Here is a 22,557-nt window from a genome sequence, read left to right as displayed (position 1 = left end):
GACCGGAAAGTCGGAAGTTTTTAATCACAAGATTGTAGCTACGTTTTTTTTGTCTATTTAGGTTAATTAATCTTGAGATAATGCAAAGTCACGTGTTACCGCAATTTACGGTTCGAAGAACAGATTATTAAAAATTGCCTAAAGTGAAATATCGTAAGCCTTAATCTAAACGTTAGAGGGGGTGCCAAAAATATGAAATCCGAGTGCCATTAAATCAATGGGTCATTAGAAGTGAGCATCTGTGATCAGCTACAATAGTTTCAATTTCCTTAAGTCTGCCCTTGAACGGATTCGGCACATCGATCGATTCGAACAATTCAAAGAATGAAAAGCAATTTGCGATTGGGACGTTCCGTTTCACTCTCCATATCCAATTTCATCTGATGGCCACACCAAACGCGCAATAAATGCCACCCACAACGATGACCGAACGGGAAAATTGTGTAACGGGCAGTCTAAGAGTTAAGTCCATCTTTTGCCCGGGCACTACGTGATTTTGTAGAATCTTTACGGAAAAGAGGGATGAAAAACAAAACGAGAAAGGACCCAAGCGTAAGTGGCCAGGCCAGGGGCGTAGTGTAACATTTCTTCCTAGAGTGAGCGGCGGCAAGGCAGGGAACGCGTGCTTGAATCTCCGAAAAGAGGCACTTCCATCGTTTAAATCGTCCAGCAGCACAACGCATCACGGTGTTTCTAGTAGAAAAGTTTTATTTAACAAAAATAAGCTTCCATAATTTTTAAACAATTGGAAAGATAGGGATTTTGCATTTCATTGAAAATTTTGTAATAATTCTTCTAGTAGGTTTAGTAGATTCGTTTTAATTTTGGTTTTAATGATTTTTTTATGTGAGTTCAAAGATTCCACTATTTGAACACTTGTTCCACCTCGTTTTTATGTTTGATGTCATACGTTGGAGGTATTTGTTTCAGGCATTTGATGTGTGTTAGATTCAACTTGAACTTAAATTGAATTTTTTTTTTAAATAAAAAAGGTTATTCCGTGTTAGTACATTAACTCAATTTGAAGAATTTTCTATTTTTTTTAATTTATAACCAGAGCAAAGTAAATATCAAAGCATGACAAATATCGGGAGCATCTTGCAACAGTGGTTTACCTGTTTATCACAGCACTTTTTAATTTTTTTTTAATATATTGTTATATAGGTATTATTTAATGATGACATAGCTTGAGCTAGTTTTTTTTTATGTTTTTGATTGACATAAGAAATTTAAAACATCAAGCAGACGAACCAGCCAAAGGCTGAAAGTCTTCCGAAATAAAGAGAGAAAAAAAAAGAAAAAATCAAGAATTAGATGAACAAATTTTAACATTTTTAATGCTGCAAAAAAAATTTCCCAGTATGACGGATTGAATTAATGATATCACCAACAAACTTTATGTTGGTGTAATTATTAACACTGCTGGTGTCAAATATTTTTGGACAATCACCAAATTTATTTAAATTTATTTTTAAAGAAAGATATGTATCAGATAAATTTGCATGTTTTTGGCCGATACACCATACTAGGGGTGATCCCAAACTTTTGGACGATAACTTAAGTGTCTATTTTATTAATTAAAAGTACATTCTTAAATTTTTACACAAAATTTTTTGATTGTGTTTTGAGAAGTATAGAATAAGAATTCTAATGCAACTCAAATTTTGAAGTTTAGTTCACCCTATCGTAAGATGATTGGCTTTGAGTATTGAGTGCAATTTTTTGAAAATGTTCTAACTTTAGGTTAAGTTTTAGGTGCAAAACTAAAACATTATTTATTGGCAAAATACCTCCGAAATAGCTATTGCTCATTATCTTTCAAATGAGATCAGAAGATTTGCAATATGTCCTAAGACGGCTGAGATATGAACGATCAAAATTTGTATGTTTTTAGCGGGTGATCCCAAACTTTTGGCCGGCAGTGTAAATATGTACGTCATAAACAAAATTTCAATCTTATTTTCATCAGTAAACAACCAGTAAAGGGAATAATACAGCGCCTACAGATAGAAACAAATGATGAATTTACAAAAGAATAGCCAAATATGGGACAGATTTGCGGTTAAATTTAATACGCATCCGAAATATACTCGCAAGACTGTCCCTTAAATATTTTCTCCTCAGCATCAAGAAATTCCGAAGCCAAAAAACTATGGACGATATTCTACAACAATTATTTTAATATCTGTGAAGAAAGAAATGGAAAAGGTAAAGTTTCAACCCAGAAATCCACGAAAGTTTATAAAAAACATTAAAACCGTTTTTCTTGATTTGTTGTTTTTACATATGGGACAGTCCTGCCGACAGTGTCCTAAATGTATTAAAAATAATGTAACAGTTTTATTTAATAAAAAAAATGCAAAATTTGGTGCGAGCGAAACAAAAAATTACTGCAATTGGTGTTTTTATGCGCCATGGTCCTTACGGCATCACACATTAATAAAAAAATTGCATATTCTCCAACGTTTCGTCAAAAATTTTCATCAAAAATCAAATTTGTTGCAAAAACCTCTTTTCGAGTAGGTGGAAAATCAATTTTTTAGAAAATTAAAAATTAACTACCGTGACTGCGGGTATTTCCGTGTACCGAAGCGATTTTTGTTTTTCTAGGCTGAGTAAAAAATTCAAATGAATGATTCATAAGGTCACAAACCCACCCTTGGTTAGGGTTTTTATGTACTTTAAGGAAAAAAAATATCGTAGTTGATGAAATACACGAAAAAAGTTTGGAAAAATGCATCTAAAAAATCTGATTCGTGCACATAATTCCGTGCACTCTCTCTTGCATGTTTTGAATTCCGTGCACTTTTGCACCTAATTCCGTGCAATCTGAACTTTGTTATTTATCTACAGTTTGTGTTGATTAAATAAATGGGATGACTTTCAAGCTATAATAAACCTGGTAATAAATCTGGCACACCCCAGCCCCTCCCCATTAAATACTTTCGTAATTAGTGAATGACCCCGAAGAAAAATATAGTAAACAAAGTATAGCAGACTCAACTTTGCATTAACGCTTTGCAACACCAGAAAGTGACGTTTCAACCGAAGAGTGCTGGCGTATTTATTTTTTCTTGGGCTGTGTAAAGCCATAGTACATGGGAAATGACAGGTAGGACATTGCGCTTAACCTTACTCGAAAGCTCCGTGTAAGTACACAGTATGCTTGCATACCAACATACATAGTTATGAAAATTTGGCAGTTTTATATGGATTAGCAATCAAAATTATTAATTCTTCCGCCGAAAGCCATTCGATTCTTTTGAAAAGGGCTTCAGATTAAAGATTGATTCTTCAGGCTCATCGGAAACTATTTTTTGCATTGGATTTTCGGATCTGAGCTATAAATAATAAGCATTCTAAAGTAATTTTCATCGTCGTCCCTCTTTTTTTTGAGAGCAAGCAATGTAATATTTTCTTCTGTCTATGTTATACATTTGATAAATGATCTAAAATACGTCGTATATCTGTGACAAAAAGTCAATTTGATTGAATTTTTATTCAAATCTAAAAAAAAAGGCCACACAAGGCAAAATGATCATCAAATTTAAGTTTTAAATCGAGAAAAACCCCATTGAATATTTCATTTAGCAGTGTTGAAAAGCCAAAAATTGTTCGTTGCATTAAAATGCATCAGTATATGTTTTTCTCATAATTTTATATCTTGTCAGTTTTAAGAAAAATGTGATTTTTTGATAAATTCCATACATTTATCAGTTTTTTCCATAACTATTTTTCGAGGCCTCTTACTAATACGTTGAAATAGAGTGGAATGGCATACCTTGTATATTTCAAAGTACTATGGTGTAAAGCATAAAATGCTGTAGGTATTTGACAGCATTGTCCGTAAGTTCAATGTCTACACGATAGCATAAAATTATGTTGGATATAAATAATTTTTCGGATAGAAAAAAACATGTTTTCAGGAAAATGCATGGAATTACCCGCAGTCACGGTACGTCAATTTGGTGTCCCATCGACTTTAGAAATTTGATGGATAAACCGTATGATTATTTGTGAACCTAACTATTTTAGTAGCCATTGATGTTGAAAAGTGCCGCAAGTTGCTCCAGTTTACGGGACATAATAATATGGAAACATAGATGTCCAGGTTCTACCTTTTTCAATGAGTGGCAAATAGACTGCCCCAAATTTTTATGGGAAATTTCAAACCTGTGAAATGTTATGCAATGCAGGCTAAAATTTATCCTAGGCCTAGTACAAGATCTCATGCCAAATTTGGAGCTGATGGGATCACAGGGAGGGGTCGCTTAATGAGCCTGAAATTTGTATGGGATTTTGAGACATTATGTTTAGGAGGAACATGAAAAAAATATATTTTCCTCAATAGCTTTGCTCCGCTTTGGCCGATTTCTTTTGAATACACTAAGGTCTTTTTTTACGCGGTTTGATTTTGCTCAGTTTTTCTAACACGGCTTCTTTCTGCGCGGTTTTTTTTGCCATGGATATAATTCTTCTACATGGCTCTCGCGAATCAATAGGTTTTTTGAGCGAAAATATTCCGAGTCCTATACTTTAACGACAGAATTCAAACCGCGTAAAAAAACCTTAGTGTATGAGTTTCCTTTTTTTTCAGCCACTTTTAATGAATTGGATTGCAAAATTATTAGATTTTCAAATATTTGGTTGTGGTTAATATTCACGGAAAATAGGTCAGGCGAAATTGTAAGAGAGGGTTAGATTACTTGATTTCCTTTTCCTGTGTTCTTCATACCTATCTGTTAGGGAAAATTATCCTTTTAAAACCCATTTTTGCGCTAAAAAATTCACAGAAGCTTAGTTTCATGATTAGGGTAAGTGAGCCTTAACTTGGCATGCTCCTAATCTTGGCATGCCAAAATGCATTTTGGTGATTTTCATGTCAAACATACGCCTAAAAATGAATAAAAATTAAACATAAAAGGAAATCGCATATGGCAACATTCTGCATAGCATTTGTCCACAATTGAATCCAAATGACTACGTAATAATTTTTTTTCGCATGACAAACTGCAAATAAAATTATGATCTTCGGAAAAAATCTAAAATGAACCTACCTTGCTAGTGCATCTGCCATCTTCGGATTGTTTTTTTATAAACACACTCCCTATGAAAAAATCACTAAAAAAATACCATTGGTTGCAGCAAAACATGACAAAAAATATAAAATTATAACTTACTCCAAACAACGTACATTTTCTATCTAAAATTGAAGAAAATATAAACATATTTTTTGCCTAATCTTGGCATGCCATTCCACAAATAGAAGTATGCATGTATGTGTGAAAACGACATCAGCAGGCAGTCGGTAGCCGGCAGCCGGCGGCCGTTCGTCGGCCGACGGTGCACAGTGGTCTGGAAATTGAAAAGCCGGTCGAAAGTAAAATGAATGATTGAAATAAATTAAAAATATCATGAATGTATTTTGGACTATAATCAATTCATTTATCTCTCAAGCCGACTCAAGCGTATTTGGCATCTTAGTTGGAATTATAATGCTACAATTTGAGCTGCTCTTTTATGGTAAATTTCGAGAACTTTTCTTCTCAATAAAATTTACCTCTCAGTAAATTAATTTACCGAATCCGAATCCGAATTGATATCTTGGATCTAAATGTTGAAGTTACTGTATCCATACCCAAAAAATTCCGCACTTTGAAATGAGGTTTAACGTATTTTGATTTAATTTGATTTGTATTGAAGATGAACATTTGCTGCATAAGTGTCGCTTTGAAAGGAATTGTTATTAAGCTCAAATTATGACACTCTAAATATTATGTATATTTAAAAAAATAATTGCACTGCAATGTTGAAATACTATGTTGTAACAAACTTGAATTTTTATTGTTTGCAATTTCATGAGAAATCAAAAATAATGTTTCGACCAAGTTTGTTTTCTATTATAGATCACTGTGCATCAGCAAGAGGTGATGACGTTTGTTCTCTGTAGGAAAGGAATATGCGAAAGGAGCGCTGCCGAGTTTGGGTGATGATTTTGCATGAGTGCGAGTGGGATGCAGCTTGAATTTCACCCAGCTTTCGAATTTGTTGTTCGCTTCCATTGGCTATAGTTTCCAAACGAATGAGTGAGATGCAATTTATTTCTATCGGACTGGCTGAAGTGAGCGAAAGTTTGTTTTGTTTTGCTATCCCGGTGTGCGCAAACGATTGCTAGAAAATTCTTAAGGGCGACTAATATGTATGATTCAAAGAATCGTTCGCTGACTTAAGTTTTAGCTTTAGCTTGCTTCTTGCCTCGATCATAATGGTTTTTAAAATGTAGGTCCTCCTTTTATGGGAGTGGAATAAAAAAAATATGAATATTTACTATCTTATGTTAACCTGTTAACTTCAATGGAAACAGATCTATCATGATTGCATGTTAAAGATTTAGTAAACGATTTGTTTGCTTGATTAATGAACATATTTATGTTAATCAATGCAACAGTTTGGAACTTATAATAGAAATTATAAACACACAAAAACTGAAATAAACAAGTAAAGCTTTTTTACGTAAGATTATAATTCTACATGCAAATATCAATTATAAAAATTGATTGACATTTCGTACTTTCGACTTTTTGAAAACAATACAGAACATTGATGTGCTTCTTTCCGGGATATTTTCAATGAATTCGTGGGGACTGTTGTTGTATTAGTGAGGCAAGTTTTTCCTAAAGACGGCCAATTTAAGGAACTTATAAAGGGCCAAAATTCGGCGCGGGGGCTATAATGAGGAGCATTTCAATCAATAGTTTGATCAGGTTTATCTCAAATTATCAACCGCTTTCAAGCAAGGACATATTTTTACTGCATTTCAGACTAGCAAGCAATCATATTTGTCGAAGGACTTTTGAAGGTACACATTACAGGAAGACTGCAATCATGAGAAATCTAGTCAACCATGCCTTAGGGGCCAAGATTGGGTACATTTACCCTATTAACCACTTTTTTTGGACGAAATACTTCATCGTTGAGATTTTTTCTTGGCAAATTTTTAAAATTGTATAACCACAGGGGCTAAGGAACATGATCTAAAGTCCTTTTTCAGTTTTAGTTTTAACGCACTTCAACCATTTTTGGAAAAATTTTGAGACTGACTTAAAGTCACATTTCTTTATAGTCGGGTTATTTGAGGCACTCTAGTGACAACACATATTCCAAAATATTGATAATGTAGGAATACTCTTTGGCATAAACTTTTCTATCAGGATCGAGATTATGACTGCTCTCCTCTCCTCAAGTATGAGATCCCGTTACATAAAACACGAAATTGAACAAATTGTTTTTAAATCAAAAAACTGTTTCTAATGTACTCTTGAATTTTCCTAATTTTCCACTCCGTTTGAGTGATTAAAAATCAGAAGAGGTTAATATGGTTGCTAGAATGGTGTTAAACTTTAGCGAAACTTTCATTTCAGAATAACGATTATATGAATTTGGAAAATAAACATTGGATTCAAAATTCAGAATCAGAACACAGATTTTTAAATTCATAATATAGCAAAATATGAACTTAGAAATGAAGGCCTGAGTCAGAGAAAAGTTTAAGATTTATGTTTTTTTTTTAAATTTATACAATAACAGATTCATCAGACTTTTCAAATGATAAGTATTATATAGATTATCCAAAAATCATGTTAGAAAAGTACACAATCACCAAAAATTTAAGTTTTCCTAACATCTTAGGTATATTCTTCACTACAGATGAAAAGGATGTAGAAACTTGCAACTTGCAAGGAATGCTACACAGCAAGAAAAATTCGTGTAAATTTAGAACGAAAACGATGCACGAAAACGGAACATCGATTTTGATGTAAAATTCTATCACGGTTTATTTTTTTCAAGGATGTAATTTTTTAAGCGTGTAAATTTAGATTGAAACAAAAGCCGTCGTGTAAAAATACACAGGGATAAAAATTTTAATAATTTATTATCGTAAATATTGATATTCACGGAAAGCGTCAAACTGGAATTGTTGTTGCATCCGATGATTCCTAGCAGGGGGATGTTTTTACAGATCAGCGTCAGTATCTTCAAATGGTTCAGGAACATCATGATCTTTCGGTCAGCGCTTGGACACTTGAATGACAAAAGTTTCTCCGGATAATAACTGCCCGTATATCAGCCTCAGCGCAAAAATCTGACCTTGCTGTAATGGAGAAAAAACTAGTCAATTTCAACAGCATTCTTCATTTCACGTATACGTACGACTTTAAAAGACTCTAGAAGTGCTGTTGTAAGTAGCTACGCCTTTGATCGACCTGTTTCCGAATAATTTTTCGACTTGTTTACTTTGTGTGCAAACTAACGAAATATAAAAAGGCAGAAGTTAAATATTTGCATTCAATTTTAAATCAAACAGATCTAATTTTACACTGTTTAAATTTCATTGACCGGTTGATTTTTGCATGACACAATGTAAAATTATAAGAAATTTGTTGAAATTTGTTCACGTAGCTCTGACAACTCAGATTGGCTGCTCCTACTTTCGTCGATAGCTGCAGAAGATGTATAACGAGTTTTCGCGATGTCTGCAAGCTTATCCGCCTGTTCAGCTAGTTGTGACAGCTGCAGAGTTTCCTCGGAAATTTTGAGCACAGCTTGTGTTGTTTCCGGAAGCTGTTGTAGCCATAGGGACTTCAGAATTTTTTCGTCCGTAATGAAGTTTCTGGCTAGATCTCGCATTTCCCGTAGTAGCTGAGATGGCTTGCGGTCGCCTAATTCACATCCTCTTAGGAGCTGCTGTATTCGGTTTTGCTCGCTGACGCTGTACTCCTTAAGGATCCTTTCCTTGACGGTGGTGTATTTATCAACTGCCGGCGGATCCCGGATTATATCCGAGCAGCACGCAAGTATCTCCGAATCAATTGCTGATAGAACATGGAAATACCGGGTGTCTTCCTGGATGATGCCAGCTAAAGTGAACTGAGCTTCCACTTGGGCGAACCAAAGAGCTGGATCGCGTTTCCAGAAAGGGCCGATTTTGATTCCAACTCGATTAATCGCGCTGACTGGCGGCGCTTGTGAAGTAGATGCTTGTGCTGCCTGGAGCTCTGCTTGCAGCCGGATGATTTCGTCCTTCAGGCGCTGATTATCCGTCATCGTTGAGCTTTGGGCGCCTCGGCAGTGGATTTTATGTGTAGAATTCAGGTTATGTTGCCTTGAAGAGAGACATAAAAATTCGACACACAGCCAATTGCGCCCAAGTGTATAAATTTGTGTGTTTTCTTACCCACTGTGTGGTGTATCGATTCCTCCGTTGAATTCCTATCGTCGGGGTCACCAATAAGGAGTACCAATCGAAACGCCAGCGGATAATTGTACAAACTTATATTTATTACGGAAAGCAAAAGTAAACAACGCAATGTGCGCCACTAAATCTCCAAGCCGAGTGGTGAGAATTTAGTTCTCTCCGATGTCGCAAGATGTCATCCTTGGATGCAGTACAGGTTCCATAACTAGCGTACCGCAATTACATCAAAATAGCTTATTTCTATCCTATTTTTGAAAAAAAAATAGATCACTCGTTTTTTAGATTCCGTGTACTTTTAGAAATTTTTTGCTGTGTACATTAGACTGAGTCGATTCAGGATAATTTTCGAATTTCTTAAATCCTGGGGTCTAAAGAACGTCTTATTTCAAAACTCATTGATGATTTTTTGCAGAATTTTTAAGTAACGTTTACATTTGAACTTTTATGTTTGTATGGAAAAGTTGAATATTTTTACTGAAAAATTTACATCATTTTTGGTTCTTCTGTAGAAGCGATCCTGCTTATGGTTTTTGTGCCAATTTAAAAATTCTCTGAAGAAAATATTACGCTAAACAATTTTTTAGAAGACCGTCACAACAAATTGTGGAAGATCCGATAGAGCAAAAAAAAAGATGGGAGTTTTAACACCTTTGGTATTTTTTATTTTATTAAGTCTTTCGATCAAGGATCTGAAACTCGTTCGTTTCCACTCATCGTTCACTGAGAGATTTCTCCGGCGAAACAAAAGTTTCATTGCTCTTGCCTGCAACATTTCCATGTGACTGTTTTCAGGCTAGAAGGAATTCCTATGGCGAATCCACAGCTTCTTGTATCATTCATGCAGAAGCATGCAACAAATATCCACCGACAAGCGATACATTCACTGGCGAACTGCGACATTCAAAAAACAACTTGTTGCAGTTCGCTGCTGAGAGCGAATCGGTCGAGAACATGTTCACTTAAGTGCTTCGCGAACCAATAATCTAAATTATGTTTCGTCTTGATGGTCCAACGAATTGCGGTAGTGTTCAGCTGGGGAAGTATAAAATTGTTTTGTTATAAATGAGAAACATTAAAAGTAATTTATCATTGCTTACATTTTTTTCAAATCGGCTTTTTACAAAAAATACAAGTTCTGCAGAAGTTCGAGAAAAAATCAATTAAATATGAACGTTAGTGTTGCCATTGATGAATGAGAACCGGATTGGATTTAAAAATGCAATCTGAGACATCGATCATATTTAATTGGTGCTTAAATGAGTTAATTATAAAAATAAAAAAAAGGTCGAGATCTTATGTTATTTCTAAAAGCAATGTTTGTAGTAAAGATGTAGATGTGTAGTAAAGATGTGTAGATGTGTAGTAAAGATCGAATTTCTGGGAATATTTTTCGAATATCTCATTTATTTTAATATTGATATGGAGTATTTAAGAATTTGATGATAAAGTAAATCAAAACTGATTTCAGTTCACATGGTGCCTGGCTGTTGAACCCAAAAAAGGTATTTTTTATTCTTAAATTCTAGTTAGTGTAGGAAAATTGCGACAAACTTTCCAGATTTTTTTACCTTTTTAGTATTAAACATGGTATTGCTTTAACTTTAAATACATGTGTACTGTGATGCACTGGAAAAACATTAAAAAACTATAGATTTTTAATAAATTTATTTTTTGAGGCCTTGAAGATGGTCATAAATTATTTTAAAAGACTACTATATATTTAAAAAAATCCTTTATCAAAATTTGCAAAAATTGAGGACTTAGCTTTAAAACAAAAATAAATTTTACAAATGTTTACTCAATATAAACACTAAGAATTTGAAATCAAAATAATGACCAAGACAATTTAACAATGTTTTTTTTTTTATCAAAGTTTTCAAATAAAAGTTTTTGACAATAATAAATCACTATCAATATCTAGAAACAGCAGCTCATATTAGGCTTCAGAATTAAAAATAAAATTAAAATTTCCAAATTAAAATACTTTCAAACACACAATTTAAAATCTGAAAATTTGATAAAAATTATCAAATAAACTTCAGTTCCTTTCAATCGATTAGTAAATAATTAAATTCAACATAAAATTAAATAATAATCAACTCAATTCTGAACTGGTATAATCGTAATCAGATGATACCAAATGTTTAGGTTCTAACATTTGAATTGGCTGTAGAATTTGAGTCTGAAGTTTTTCGTGACATTTTGCCTAACTCTGATCGGTTACACCCACTTTTTTTGTTTAGAAATCATTCTGTACACTATATTACTTCAACAACTTAAAAAAAAAGAAAATTAAATAAAATCTTTACTTTCAATTTTCAAATGTTCTATTTCTATCCCCTTGTGAATAGAGACAATTGTTAATCTGGATAAATGATTAATGATGAATGGTTAATGATGAAACTCAAAAAATCTGCTTATAAAAATGTGAAAAAAGCATTTTCAAAATATTGAATGTTTAAAACGTTAAACAGTGCATAAGACTACATTCTATTACGTTATTCCTCGAGCATATTTTTTTTTATTTTTACAATCCTCAATTAACACATTTTCCATTACCCACGCTTCAATTTTACATGAAATTTTTCGCTGCCTATTGCCGGTGCAATAGTTACATTATTATCTTGAAGCTTCAAGCAACGCCAGACAAAAGTTGTTGAAAAAACACGCGTTCCCGCAAAAACATGACATTCCCGCAAGACTCGACATTTGTGATCTGCATATGAGCGAGTTAAAGAGAGCGTTCGCTCTCGAATGCTTCACTTTCAAATTTGACTTGAAGATATTCGCAAGCGAACGCAACAAGCCAACAATTTCCTCTTTTCAGTTCTTTTAGCAACTGATACACCAAACGGAGATTTGGCCTGTGGGCAAACAATCAATTCGTGTGGATGGGATAGGATTTGTTTCGACTGTGAAACACGCAACGCAACGATTCCCTCTGATGATGCTAACATTAAATGTCGCGCAACATCCTCTCTTTTCACACAGCAAAGGAAGAGAATTGTAGTACAATTTGAGGGGGCTTTGGAAGTATCGCCTATATTGGATCAATCATGAACGAGTATCGGACCCTTGCTTTCGATAATAAAAATCACTATATTTATAGGTTTTGTGCAACCATGTAGTGTGCAACTTTCTTGCAACTTCAATTCATTAGTTTTTTGCATTATTTTTACTATCCCCCCTCTCGATGTTACAGCTCCGAGTGACAAAAGAATGATTTAAATTCGTTCCGGCCTAATTATACACGATAAAATTAAAAAAAAGATTTGTGTAACTAACATGAAAACATTGGAAACTGCAAAGAAATTTAAACGGTAGAATCCCCTAGAATTATTTTAAAGTCAGTCTTGAGTGCAACGATACAAAAATTAGCGATGCTTTTTTTTTCGAACAAAAAAGTTTTCTAACAGAAACACCGTGACACGTGTATGTGATAGGATGTGTAGTTCTGTTGCGCTTTGCGAGAAATGAGCTTAAGTGGTTCTACCTGATTGGATTTGTGGCCACAGATACCGCAGTTCGGTGGCGAGTAGCACTGTTACAATTCAATCGCTTCCAGAAGTCGCTTCCCGGTCTCGATGTCTATCTGGGCTTATAGTCATATCTTCTTTCCCCCTCTATATATGTGTGCATACATACAGGCGTTTACAGCCATATATGAGAAACCCTCCGCAACGAGATGGAGTACCGACAGTTTCCGGCATCGACGAACCGGACGAACCGACCCTGTCTGCAAATCGTGGAAAGGGAAGAATCAGGGAAAACCGTTGATGTGGGTTTTACATTTGATTTCTTTCTTCACGTGCTACTGATTTGCGGGAAGAATTCCAATCGAGCACCCAAGTGGCCACCTAAAGAGAGAAAGAGAGTAGTGGCGTATAATTGAAAGCACCGGGTTTCGATCCCAAGGAATAGAATCAAACGCTAGGTATTTAGGAAAGGGGTAAAGAAATTGATTACATCCTGGCCGCAAAATTGGAGCGAGCCTAACAACCAACACATGTGCGCACATTCATACGCAGCCTTATGAGGTGCGATGGTCGGTGGAGCAGATTTGAGTTATCGTACACCTCACGTGTTACCAATCTGGAATTAAGCAAATGGTCTGAAAAATGAGATTCGTACCTTCATTAGTTTGTTTATCGAAATCGTATAAATTAGTTAGATCGTTCTACATTTAGGATTTGAAAAGATTATTTTGTGGTTTTAAGTTATTTTTTTTGTAGGAAATACACAAAAACTATTTTTTAAGGTAATATCGATAATGGGCTATAAATTTTATTCGAGTATTAAGTATCGAATCAGTTACCAGTGGTATTCAAAAGGAAAACAATTTTCAAGTTCTGAATGCTTTTTAATTTAAATAAAATAGAAAATGTAAATCTTGCCGTGCTTAAAAATGCTTCAAACTTGAGTCCAACTACAGTAAGATGAAATGATGGGAATAGAAATTGACCATGAAAATGATGATGAACACATGGGAGAACAATTCATGGGCCCTGGAAAGGCGCAAGATGTGGGTTTAAGTCCTACCGGGAGACAAGGCGATTTTTTTTCGCATGTTTTTCAACATCTATTTTCATCTTAGCTAGTCCCTGAAATTTTATATTCATTTGTCTACAAAAAAGTTTCGCTGACTGAATGTTTGAGTCAAGACCCATCTCTGGGTCGCAGTTTAATAATTTAAATGCAACTTTATTGACATTATTTCTTTGAAATAATTATTGACACGAGCAATCGCTGAGACATTATGCTTGGCAGGTAACTTGTTATATTGAACCTATTTGAAACTAGCTTTTCTCCAAATCAGCATCTTCGAATGTTTTGCCATTTTTAGCGGGCTGAACAACCATCAATAGCAATATCATCATCTTTGAGCGTTATTTCTCCTTTTCTTTTTACATTAATCTATTGAAGCGATTTGTTTACTAAGGAGTGTTTCCGAAAAAAATGCAACACTTTGTTTAATGAATAACTTTCGAATGCATGAATACAATAAACAGAGTATAAACTTATTGACCTATTGAAGGGAAATGTTTTGCAGAGAAAACGGTCGCATTTGGAGGCAGTCTTTTTCGTATTTTTAGACATTCATCGTGTTAATCGGTATGAAGACTGAGAATTTGCAGTTTCCACAGTTCGTTTGCCTGCTCAAGTACTAGACAATAAATTTTTCAATTTTAAGACTTGTTAGCGATAAAATTCTGGCTGAACACCGCTAAAGAGTTCGTTTTGCTGTTCATTACGATTTTTTTTTCAAAATATCTCCCCACAAACAGTCCAAATATTTTGCACACGACATGACCACCGTATTTTGTTTTTTTAACCAGTGCGTGGGCAGCTTTTTTACCTTCTTGAAATGAAGTCAGGACTATCTATAAGACAGCTAGACGTAGCTCCATTAGTTTTTCCGGATTGCGCTTGAACATATTTCTAACATTCCTCTTATTCATGGAACCAATAATCTTCGCTTTAATTCGAATTTTAGCTCCCTTTTTCAATCCTCTAGAACTTATTCAACGATTTACCATGTAAACTTTGGTCGAAAAGTTGGTTTCCTGCTGTTTTGGGTCTCCCACTGGGACTTTACTGGATTTTTCAAGATCCTGCTTAAAAAATTTTGTCTATGAACTTCAATATTGGAGGCTATCTCAAAAACCTCTTGACAGATGTTCACCAAATTTTGGACACCTACATATTGAATATACACTTCTTATATGTCTAATCCTTTTTTCAATCAAAAAATATTTGTTTGTCTTTGGAGCCACTCTTTTTTGTACTTATATATTTTCTGATTAAATTTTTGATTTTTATTGATGTTGTATTTATAAGGGCACAGTTTACTGACATGTATTTTAAACCAAGATAAAAAGCTTTTTGAGTTTTTTAAAAGCGTTCTTAGTTTCACCGAATTTGAAACAGATAGCAATCTCCTTGCCTCAAAACAATCTCACGGCTTTGACTTACCCACGCCGATACTGGCTGAACCAGAAGTATTCAAAAATTTGTCAACAGTCGATCAGTCTAAAGGTCCTGACGACATTGGTTCTTACATCGTGAGAAAGTGTTTAAAAGTTTTCGATTCTAAAAGAAAATTTAAAAAATCGAGCAAAAGATGTACAAATTTTCATTTTTTTTTTTTGGATACCGTAAACAATTTTACCCAGTATGACGGATTGGCTCAATTCTATATCACCTACAAACTTTACATTGCTTTCTCTATCCTATACTACCACTGTTGGTGTAAAAATATTCCTCAGACAATCACCAATATTTTTTCAACAACATTTTTTTATATTTAGTTACCAGTCTTAAGTTATCAGAGCCTATATGCATCAAAATGCAAATACAAAATTCACTTTTTAGATCTCGTTTCCATACGCTGAAATGTTTTTGATTTTTTTTTGTTTTCAATTTTATCCATCCAAACATTTTTTTTTTGGTTTCAGTTAGTAGAATATTTTGCCGAATTTATCACCCCTAAATGTATGCAGTACCCAAATGTTTTTTTCTTTGAAAATATTTTTGACAGAAAAAATACAAAATTTTATTAAAAAATATACCAAAAATAACTGCAATTGGTACTTTATGACATCACAAATATATAAAAAAAAAATTAAAAATTTTCAAACATTTCCATTTGATTTTTGGTTAAAACTATGTTTATTGCAACTTAACCCTCTTAGAAGGGTGGAAATCACATGTTTTGGTATATTTGAAAAAACTGAGGAAACCAACAATTTTTCTTACTACCTATTCTCGTCTTAAGATGTACAAGCGGTGAAACCAATAATTTTTCTGATTACGTACACTTGATTATCTATGGACTTGAAGTTTTTGATGATGAAAAGTGTTGCGGTATGCTCCAGTTGACGGTAATTTAATATCTCGGTGAATACCTAGTGGCTCTAGAGAGTGTAGTGTTTTTGTTCTAAATTAGAAATTATTTGACTTATTCACTACATTTCTTCATTTCTTTTAAAAACTTTAAATAAAAATTTCGAATTTGTCATATAAACCGCATTCAATGGCAACTAACCTAATTACGCAATGTGGTACCTCATTGGACAAAATGAATGTCATGTTCATGAATTGTGTTCCTTTTATTTTTTATTTTGATCTTTTTAAACGAATTGACAAATCCCTGAAGTTTTCCGGACTTTATACAGATGTCATATTATTTGAGCATTGAAATGCTAAAACTTCGAAAATTATTAAAAGAGATATGTAAGACAGATGCTAAACTTATTGTTTCACATTTTCATTGTATTGGTGGCTCCAGAGTGTATTTGCATCTTACCAAAATAAACATAAATGTATAGTGTGTTATTCACAATCAAGTATGGGGCACTTGTTTGGTTCTGATTATTTGAATGAAAATATAACAATTCTGTTATAATTTCGTCGGAAGCAGAACAAAAATTACTGATAATTTTCTCTAAATTTTGCGACAGTAGCTCTTAACATCATCCTCTTGGTTCAAAATCTTAAAAGATAGATCACTTCCCATTTTTAAATTTTGTTCTGCTTGGATTCGTTCTGATATTATATTTTTAATCCACATAATTGTTTCCACTTGATAGCAAATGATTTTAAATTTACTATATCATTCTTATTTTGAGAAAAAGCGCTTATTACTGGAAAAAACAACATTTTAAATGAATTTAAATGTGTGCCCAACAGACCTTTTGCATGTGTGCGTGCAGCAAGGGCCCTATTACCAATGCTGTTTATTATATCTACTTAATTATAGCCATCGGAAGATTCCTTTTAATTAAACCACGGTATAAGAAAATTTCAGGTAGCAGTATTTCGATAGCACTATCTTCTTCAACAACTGACGAGCATTCGGAGGTATTTGCTACACACCAAGAGGTTACCTAACTCAGATAGTTGAAGAAAGGGATACACATTTATCAATCAAAAACGCTCACTGAAGAAAATAGTAAGTTGCTGTCGAGTACCCGGTATCTGAGTCTGTCTTAATCCATGGTTGATTTTAAAAGAATCTTTCAATTGCTTTGATTCAGTAGAATTGTTCAACCAAGTAAGCTCACAACACACACTAAAGCAAATTTTATCTGTTTTCCATTTTCATTCAGGATGGAAATAACAAGGAAACAAAAGTTTAAAACTTATCGAGCTTTAAAAAAAATCAATATCAAGAAATTTAAAAAAAAAAAAAGAAATAAATAGGATAAGGATTCCTTCAAGTTATTGATGTGCACAGTATAATGAATGATTCACAGTACTTATTCCTCAGAATTTTAATGAGAACTTAATGCAAAATTGATTCATCCTGTAAGAAATGATTCTAAAACCTTTTAAATTTTTTGTTTAAGATGCTTGTTGAACAAGGAATAAATAGTTTAATTCAGCAACGTAGAACGATTAGCTTTCAAAGTATGTTTTATAATAAGATCATAAATACCACTTTCCAGATTTTATCAATTTTCAGTAAACATCTTATATACATTCTATTCAATATAATCATTGCGGTTTTATAGCTTATTAATTTAGCATTTGAAAAGTATGCCCTGAATAGTACATATTTCAAGTAAGCCAGTGGCTCCAGAGAGCTTTTTATTGATATACCAATAACCCACGGTGGTCTTTTTGGCAATATCATGTTCTTATTTAGAATTGATATAGCTTGTGATATAGCTCAGTTGGCAAGTCAGTTGCTTCTTGAGCCGATGTCCACGAGTTCGAGCCCAAGAGAAAACATCGAACACAGTTGTACCGGATAAGTTTTTCAATAACTGTGCGCCAACTGTAACGTTGATATAAAGTCGCGAATGCCATAAAAAAGGTAAAACGACTATAATCGAAACAAAAAAAGAACAAATTTTCTCGGTCTTCATATATCATTAAACGTTAACTACATATAAAACAAAAATCTAAGAAATTTCTTTGAATTGATATAATACTTAGTCCTTGAAACGAAAGGGGTTTAATTGTATAAAAACTAATTTTGAAAAAAATACGCTTTTATATTGTTGTGTTTGGCCATTTTCCACACGTTTTCCGAATATTGGCAATTCTCTTTCTAACGTAAAAGTATGTGAAAATAAATTGATATGTGATGATAATGCTTCTAAATTAATGCTACCCGCTCATTTTCGCCATCTTTCATTTCACCAAACCTTCTATCCATCTATATAAAAAAAAATCATAATCTTTAGATGTCCCTACTAAAAAGGACATCGCTTTTTAGCGCTAAGGCCGATAAATTAAAGTTTCAAACATAAATTACGGTGGGTAATCTTTTCATAAAATATAATTTGAAAATCTGATAAAATCATAAAATATAGTTTGAAACAAAGAGAACAGTTGAAAACCTTTGGCTCTGAGGGCCTAATACAATTTAGCAAAAATGTTATCATCACTGAATGAAGAAACAAAATACAATTACGTTTTTAAATTATTTTAATTGTGCGTTGATTGAATTTGTTAATTTAATCACATATTTTCCAATGTTCCTCGATTGGTTTTTGTTATCTTCATATCATTGGTATGAAGAGCATTCAAGCGGCGCCTAGTTTAAATATTGAGGAGTTTAGATAGCCCCATAAAGATAGTAGAATCGTAACAAAATCGTTTTAAAACCATCAAAAAATCACCGAATCATATCAACATCATAATGAAAATTATACTTTCACATCGACTTCAACCATTCGTAACTATTTCCATAACTTCGTTCATCCATCAAAATACATAATACATATGTTGATAAGCTTGCTCTTCAAATGTTCAGTATTTGTATTATTTGGAAAGCTTCAACAGAAAAGGGTTTATTTATGAGAATTAATCCAAATCAAAATATCTTTGGATTTGGATTAATTTGGATCAAGTGAAAAACTAAACTGAATTTAGTTGGGTAGTTGAATTTATCTAATACTGGTTTTGTGCTAACAAATCTCTAAGAAGAACAACATTGTTTCAGAAAAAAAATTTACTCTGAAAAGGTGCAATGATTTCAAAACAATCGAATTAGTATTCATCCTATTTATGGAAGGCAAATCGAGATACAGTAAAATTTGAAAAGAGTTGGATTGAGTTGAGGTTTAGGTCCGAACTTGGAAGAATAAATATTACTTATGATTATATCAAACAGAAGTTCGTTGAAACAATGTTTTTTTTTAATGTCAAAGGCTTGTGCAGTGCACGTTAATTCATTTCAACAATTCTATTCTGCAGTTGTATTGGTTGGAAATACCTGCAATTCAAATTTTTTAAGCAGAACGGAGAACTTGAAAACTTTAGAAAATGGGCGATAATTGTTTTTTTTAATGTTTGGAGACCATGAAATCGACTTAATGTACACTGTAGGCATGGAATTTAACATTTCTGGGATGAATTAACTGAGAAGGTTTTAAATCCCTTGGACATATTGACATTAATGCTTAGTTTGGAAATACTTCTACTATTTTGACTTAGGCAAATGTTTTGTTGATGCGTTTGCAAAAATCTAATATTTTTTTGGTTCCTTTGAATATTCCAGAATAATTTGTTTTTTTTTTGTCCCGTAAATTTCATTTTTGAAATTTTACCCACCTGCGAAATGTTGGCCACTCTTTCAATTGAGTGTCCGTTTCCCGATCATTTTAACGCTCTAAGAAATTAAAAAACTTATCCTTTTTCCCGGAGATTCTTAAGTTAGCTGAAATGAGTCGTTAGTGACTCGTGATTTATGTTGGTTGATAATTGAAATTCGTTTCAACGCACTTTTGAAAAATTATCTCATGCGAAAAAAAACATAAATCTTTCAATACACCTAGGTTTTTTTTACGCGGTTTTTTTTACACGGTTTTTTTTACACGGCTTTTTTTACACGGTTTTCGGGAATTAACAAGGTTTTTTTTACACGGTTTTCGCGAATTAACACGGTTTTTGAGAGAAAATATTCTAAGTCCTTTTCAAAGGAAAACACTTAGAACCTTTTTGAAGTTGGGAAAATCTTAGCTCTGAGACTAAGAACATGAGACCTGAGACATGAGACTTGGAACCTGAGACCTGAGACCTGAGACTTGATACCTGAGACATTAGACCTGAGACTTGAGACCTGAAATATGAGACCTGAGATCTCAGACACGAGACATAAGACATTAGACCTGAGACATAAGACCTGAGACATGAGACCTGAGACCTCAGACACGAGACACGAGACACGAGACATGAGACTTTAGACCTGGGACATGAGACTTGAGACGTGAGACCTGAGACATGAGACCTGAGACATGAGACATGAGACATTAGACCTGAGACATTAGACATGAGACATGAGACCTGAGACCTGAGACCTGAGACATGAGACCTGAGACATGAGACATGAGACATTAGACATGAGACCTGAGACATGAGACATTAGACATGAGACCCGAGACATGAGACATGAGACATTAGACATTAGGCATTAGACATGAGACCTGAGACATGAGACATGAGACATGAGACATTAGACCTGAGACATGAGACATTAGACCTGAGACCTGAGACCTGAGACATGAGACCTGAGACATGAGACATGAGACATGAGACATGAGACCTGAGACACGAGACATGAGACATGAGACATGAGACATGAGACGTTAGACATGAGACTTGAGACATGAGACATTAGACCTGAGACATGAGACATGAGACATTAGACATTAAACATGAGACATGAGACATGAGACATGAGACATGAGACCTGAGACATGAGACATGAGACATGAGACCTGAGACATGCGACCTGAGACATGAGACATGAGATCTGAGACATGAGACCTGAGACCTGAGACATGAGACATGAGACATTAGACCTGAGACATTAGACATGAGACATTAGACATTAGACATTAGACATTAGACATGAGACATGAGACATGAGACTTGAGACATGAGACGTGAGACATGAGACATGAGACATGAGACATGAGACATGAGACATGAGACATGAGACATGAGACATGAGACATGAGACATGAGACATGAGACCTGAGACCTGAGACATGAGACATGAGACATTAGACCTGAGACTTGAGACATGAGACATGAGACATGAGACATGAGACATTAGACCTGAGACATGAGACATGAGACATTAGACCTGAGACTTGAGACATGAGACATGAGACATGAGACATGAGACATGAGACATTAGACCTGAGACATTAGACCTGAGACATTAGACCTGAGACCGGAGACTTGAGACCTGAGACCCATGCCTCAGGTCTCATGTCTCATGTCTAATGTCTCATGTCTCAAGTCTCATGTCTCATGTCTCATGTCTCATGTCTCATGTCTAATGTCTCATGTCTAATGTCTAATGTCTCAAGTCACAGGTCAAATGTCTCAGGTCTAATGTCTCATGTCTCATGTCTCATGTCTAATGTCTCATGTCTCATGTCTAATGTCTAATGTCTAATGTCTAATGTCTAATGTCTAATGTCTAATGTCTAATGTCTAATGTCTAATGTCTAATGTCTAATGTCTAATGTCTAATGTCTAATGTCTAATGTCTAATGTCTAATGTCTAATGTCTAATGTCTAATGTCTAATGTCTAATGTCTAATGTCTAATGTCTAATGTCTAATGTCTAATGTCTAATGTCTAATGTCTAATGTCTAATGTCTAATGTCTAATGTCTAATGTCTAATGTCTAATGTCTAATGTCTAATGTCTAATGTCTAATGTCTAATGTCTAATGTCTAATGTCTAATGTCTAATGTATAATGTCTCATGTCTCATGTCTAATGTCTTAGGTCTCATGTCTCAGGTCTCAGGTCTCAGGTGTCAGGGCTAAGGTCTAAAGTGTTTAGTTACATGTCTTATTGTTTCAAGTTTCAAAGCTGCATAAATTTAAAGGTCTTTTTTTACACGGTTTTCGGGAATTAACACGGTTTTTTTTACCCGGTTTTTTTTTACGCGGTACGTATACCAGTGTAAAAAAAGACCTAGGTGTACTGTACCGACGCCTGTCGGTTGGAAGGTTTCAATCATTTCTTTGATTTCCCGTGTTTGGTAAATGGCAGAATTTATGTATGTATGACACGGTACCGAATATCGATTGGCAAAACTCCCACCACGTTATGCCACGCCACGCCGCCAAAACGGATGCAGAACAATAAATTTCTCCATAACTTCTAATTATCGGCTCATTCATTAAACCACGCCGTGAAGCATGAAACCGATTTTCTTATTTTCTCCATGTGCAGCACCAGCAATCTGGTGGGGAGTTTTTTTTTCTCTGTTGTTTCGTCTCGTGAGTTTCTGGGGAAACGAAACGAACGAACGAACGAACTTCAACG

At 34.2% G+C, this 22,557-nt stretch overlaps 1 protein-coding gene across 2 annotated transcripts; it reads right to left on the bottom strand.

Annotated features, from left to right (window-relative positions):
• Positions 1-8,022: 8,022 nt before the first annotated feature.
• LOC129758797 (uncharacterized) lies at positions 8,023-9,262 on the bottom strand. Of its 2 annotated transcripts, XM_055756422.1 has the most exons (3): positions 8,378-9,262; positions 8,212-8,307; positions 8,023-8,152 (listed from the first exon to the last, which is right to left on the bottom strand). In XM_055756422.1, the coding sequence occupies exon 1, from the start codon at positions 9,103-9,105 to the stop codon at positions 8,428-8,430; it is 678 nt and encodes a 225-aa protein (XP_055612397.1). In that variant the 5' UTR covers positions 9,106-9,262; the 3' UTR covers positions 8,023-8,152; positions 8,212-8,307; positions 8,378-8,427. The 2 variants fall into 2 exon arrangements, with proteins under 2 accessions (XP_055612397.1, XP_055612396.1); XM_055756421.1 differs by having other exon boundaries at positions 8,212-9,262.
• Positions 9,263-22,557: the final 13,295 nt, after the last annotated feature.

The sequence above is a fragment of the Uranotaenia lowii genome, chromosome 3 (assembly GCF_029784155.1).
Source record: "Uranotaenia lowii strain MFRU-FL chromosome 3, ASM2978415v1, whole genome shotgun sequence".
NCBI classification, from domain to species: domain Eukaryota; kingdom Metazoa; phylum Arthropoda; class Insecta; order Diptera; family Culicidae; genus Uranotaenia; species Uranotaenia lowii.
This window is presented reverse-complemented; position numbering and strand designations above follow the sequence as displayed.

Coding starts and splice junctions, on each gene's coding strand:
- LOC129758797 (XM_055756421.1), bottom strand. CDS start 9,105: ATGACGGATAATCAGCGCCTGAAGGACGAAATCATCCGGCTGCAAGCA.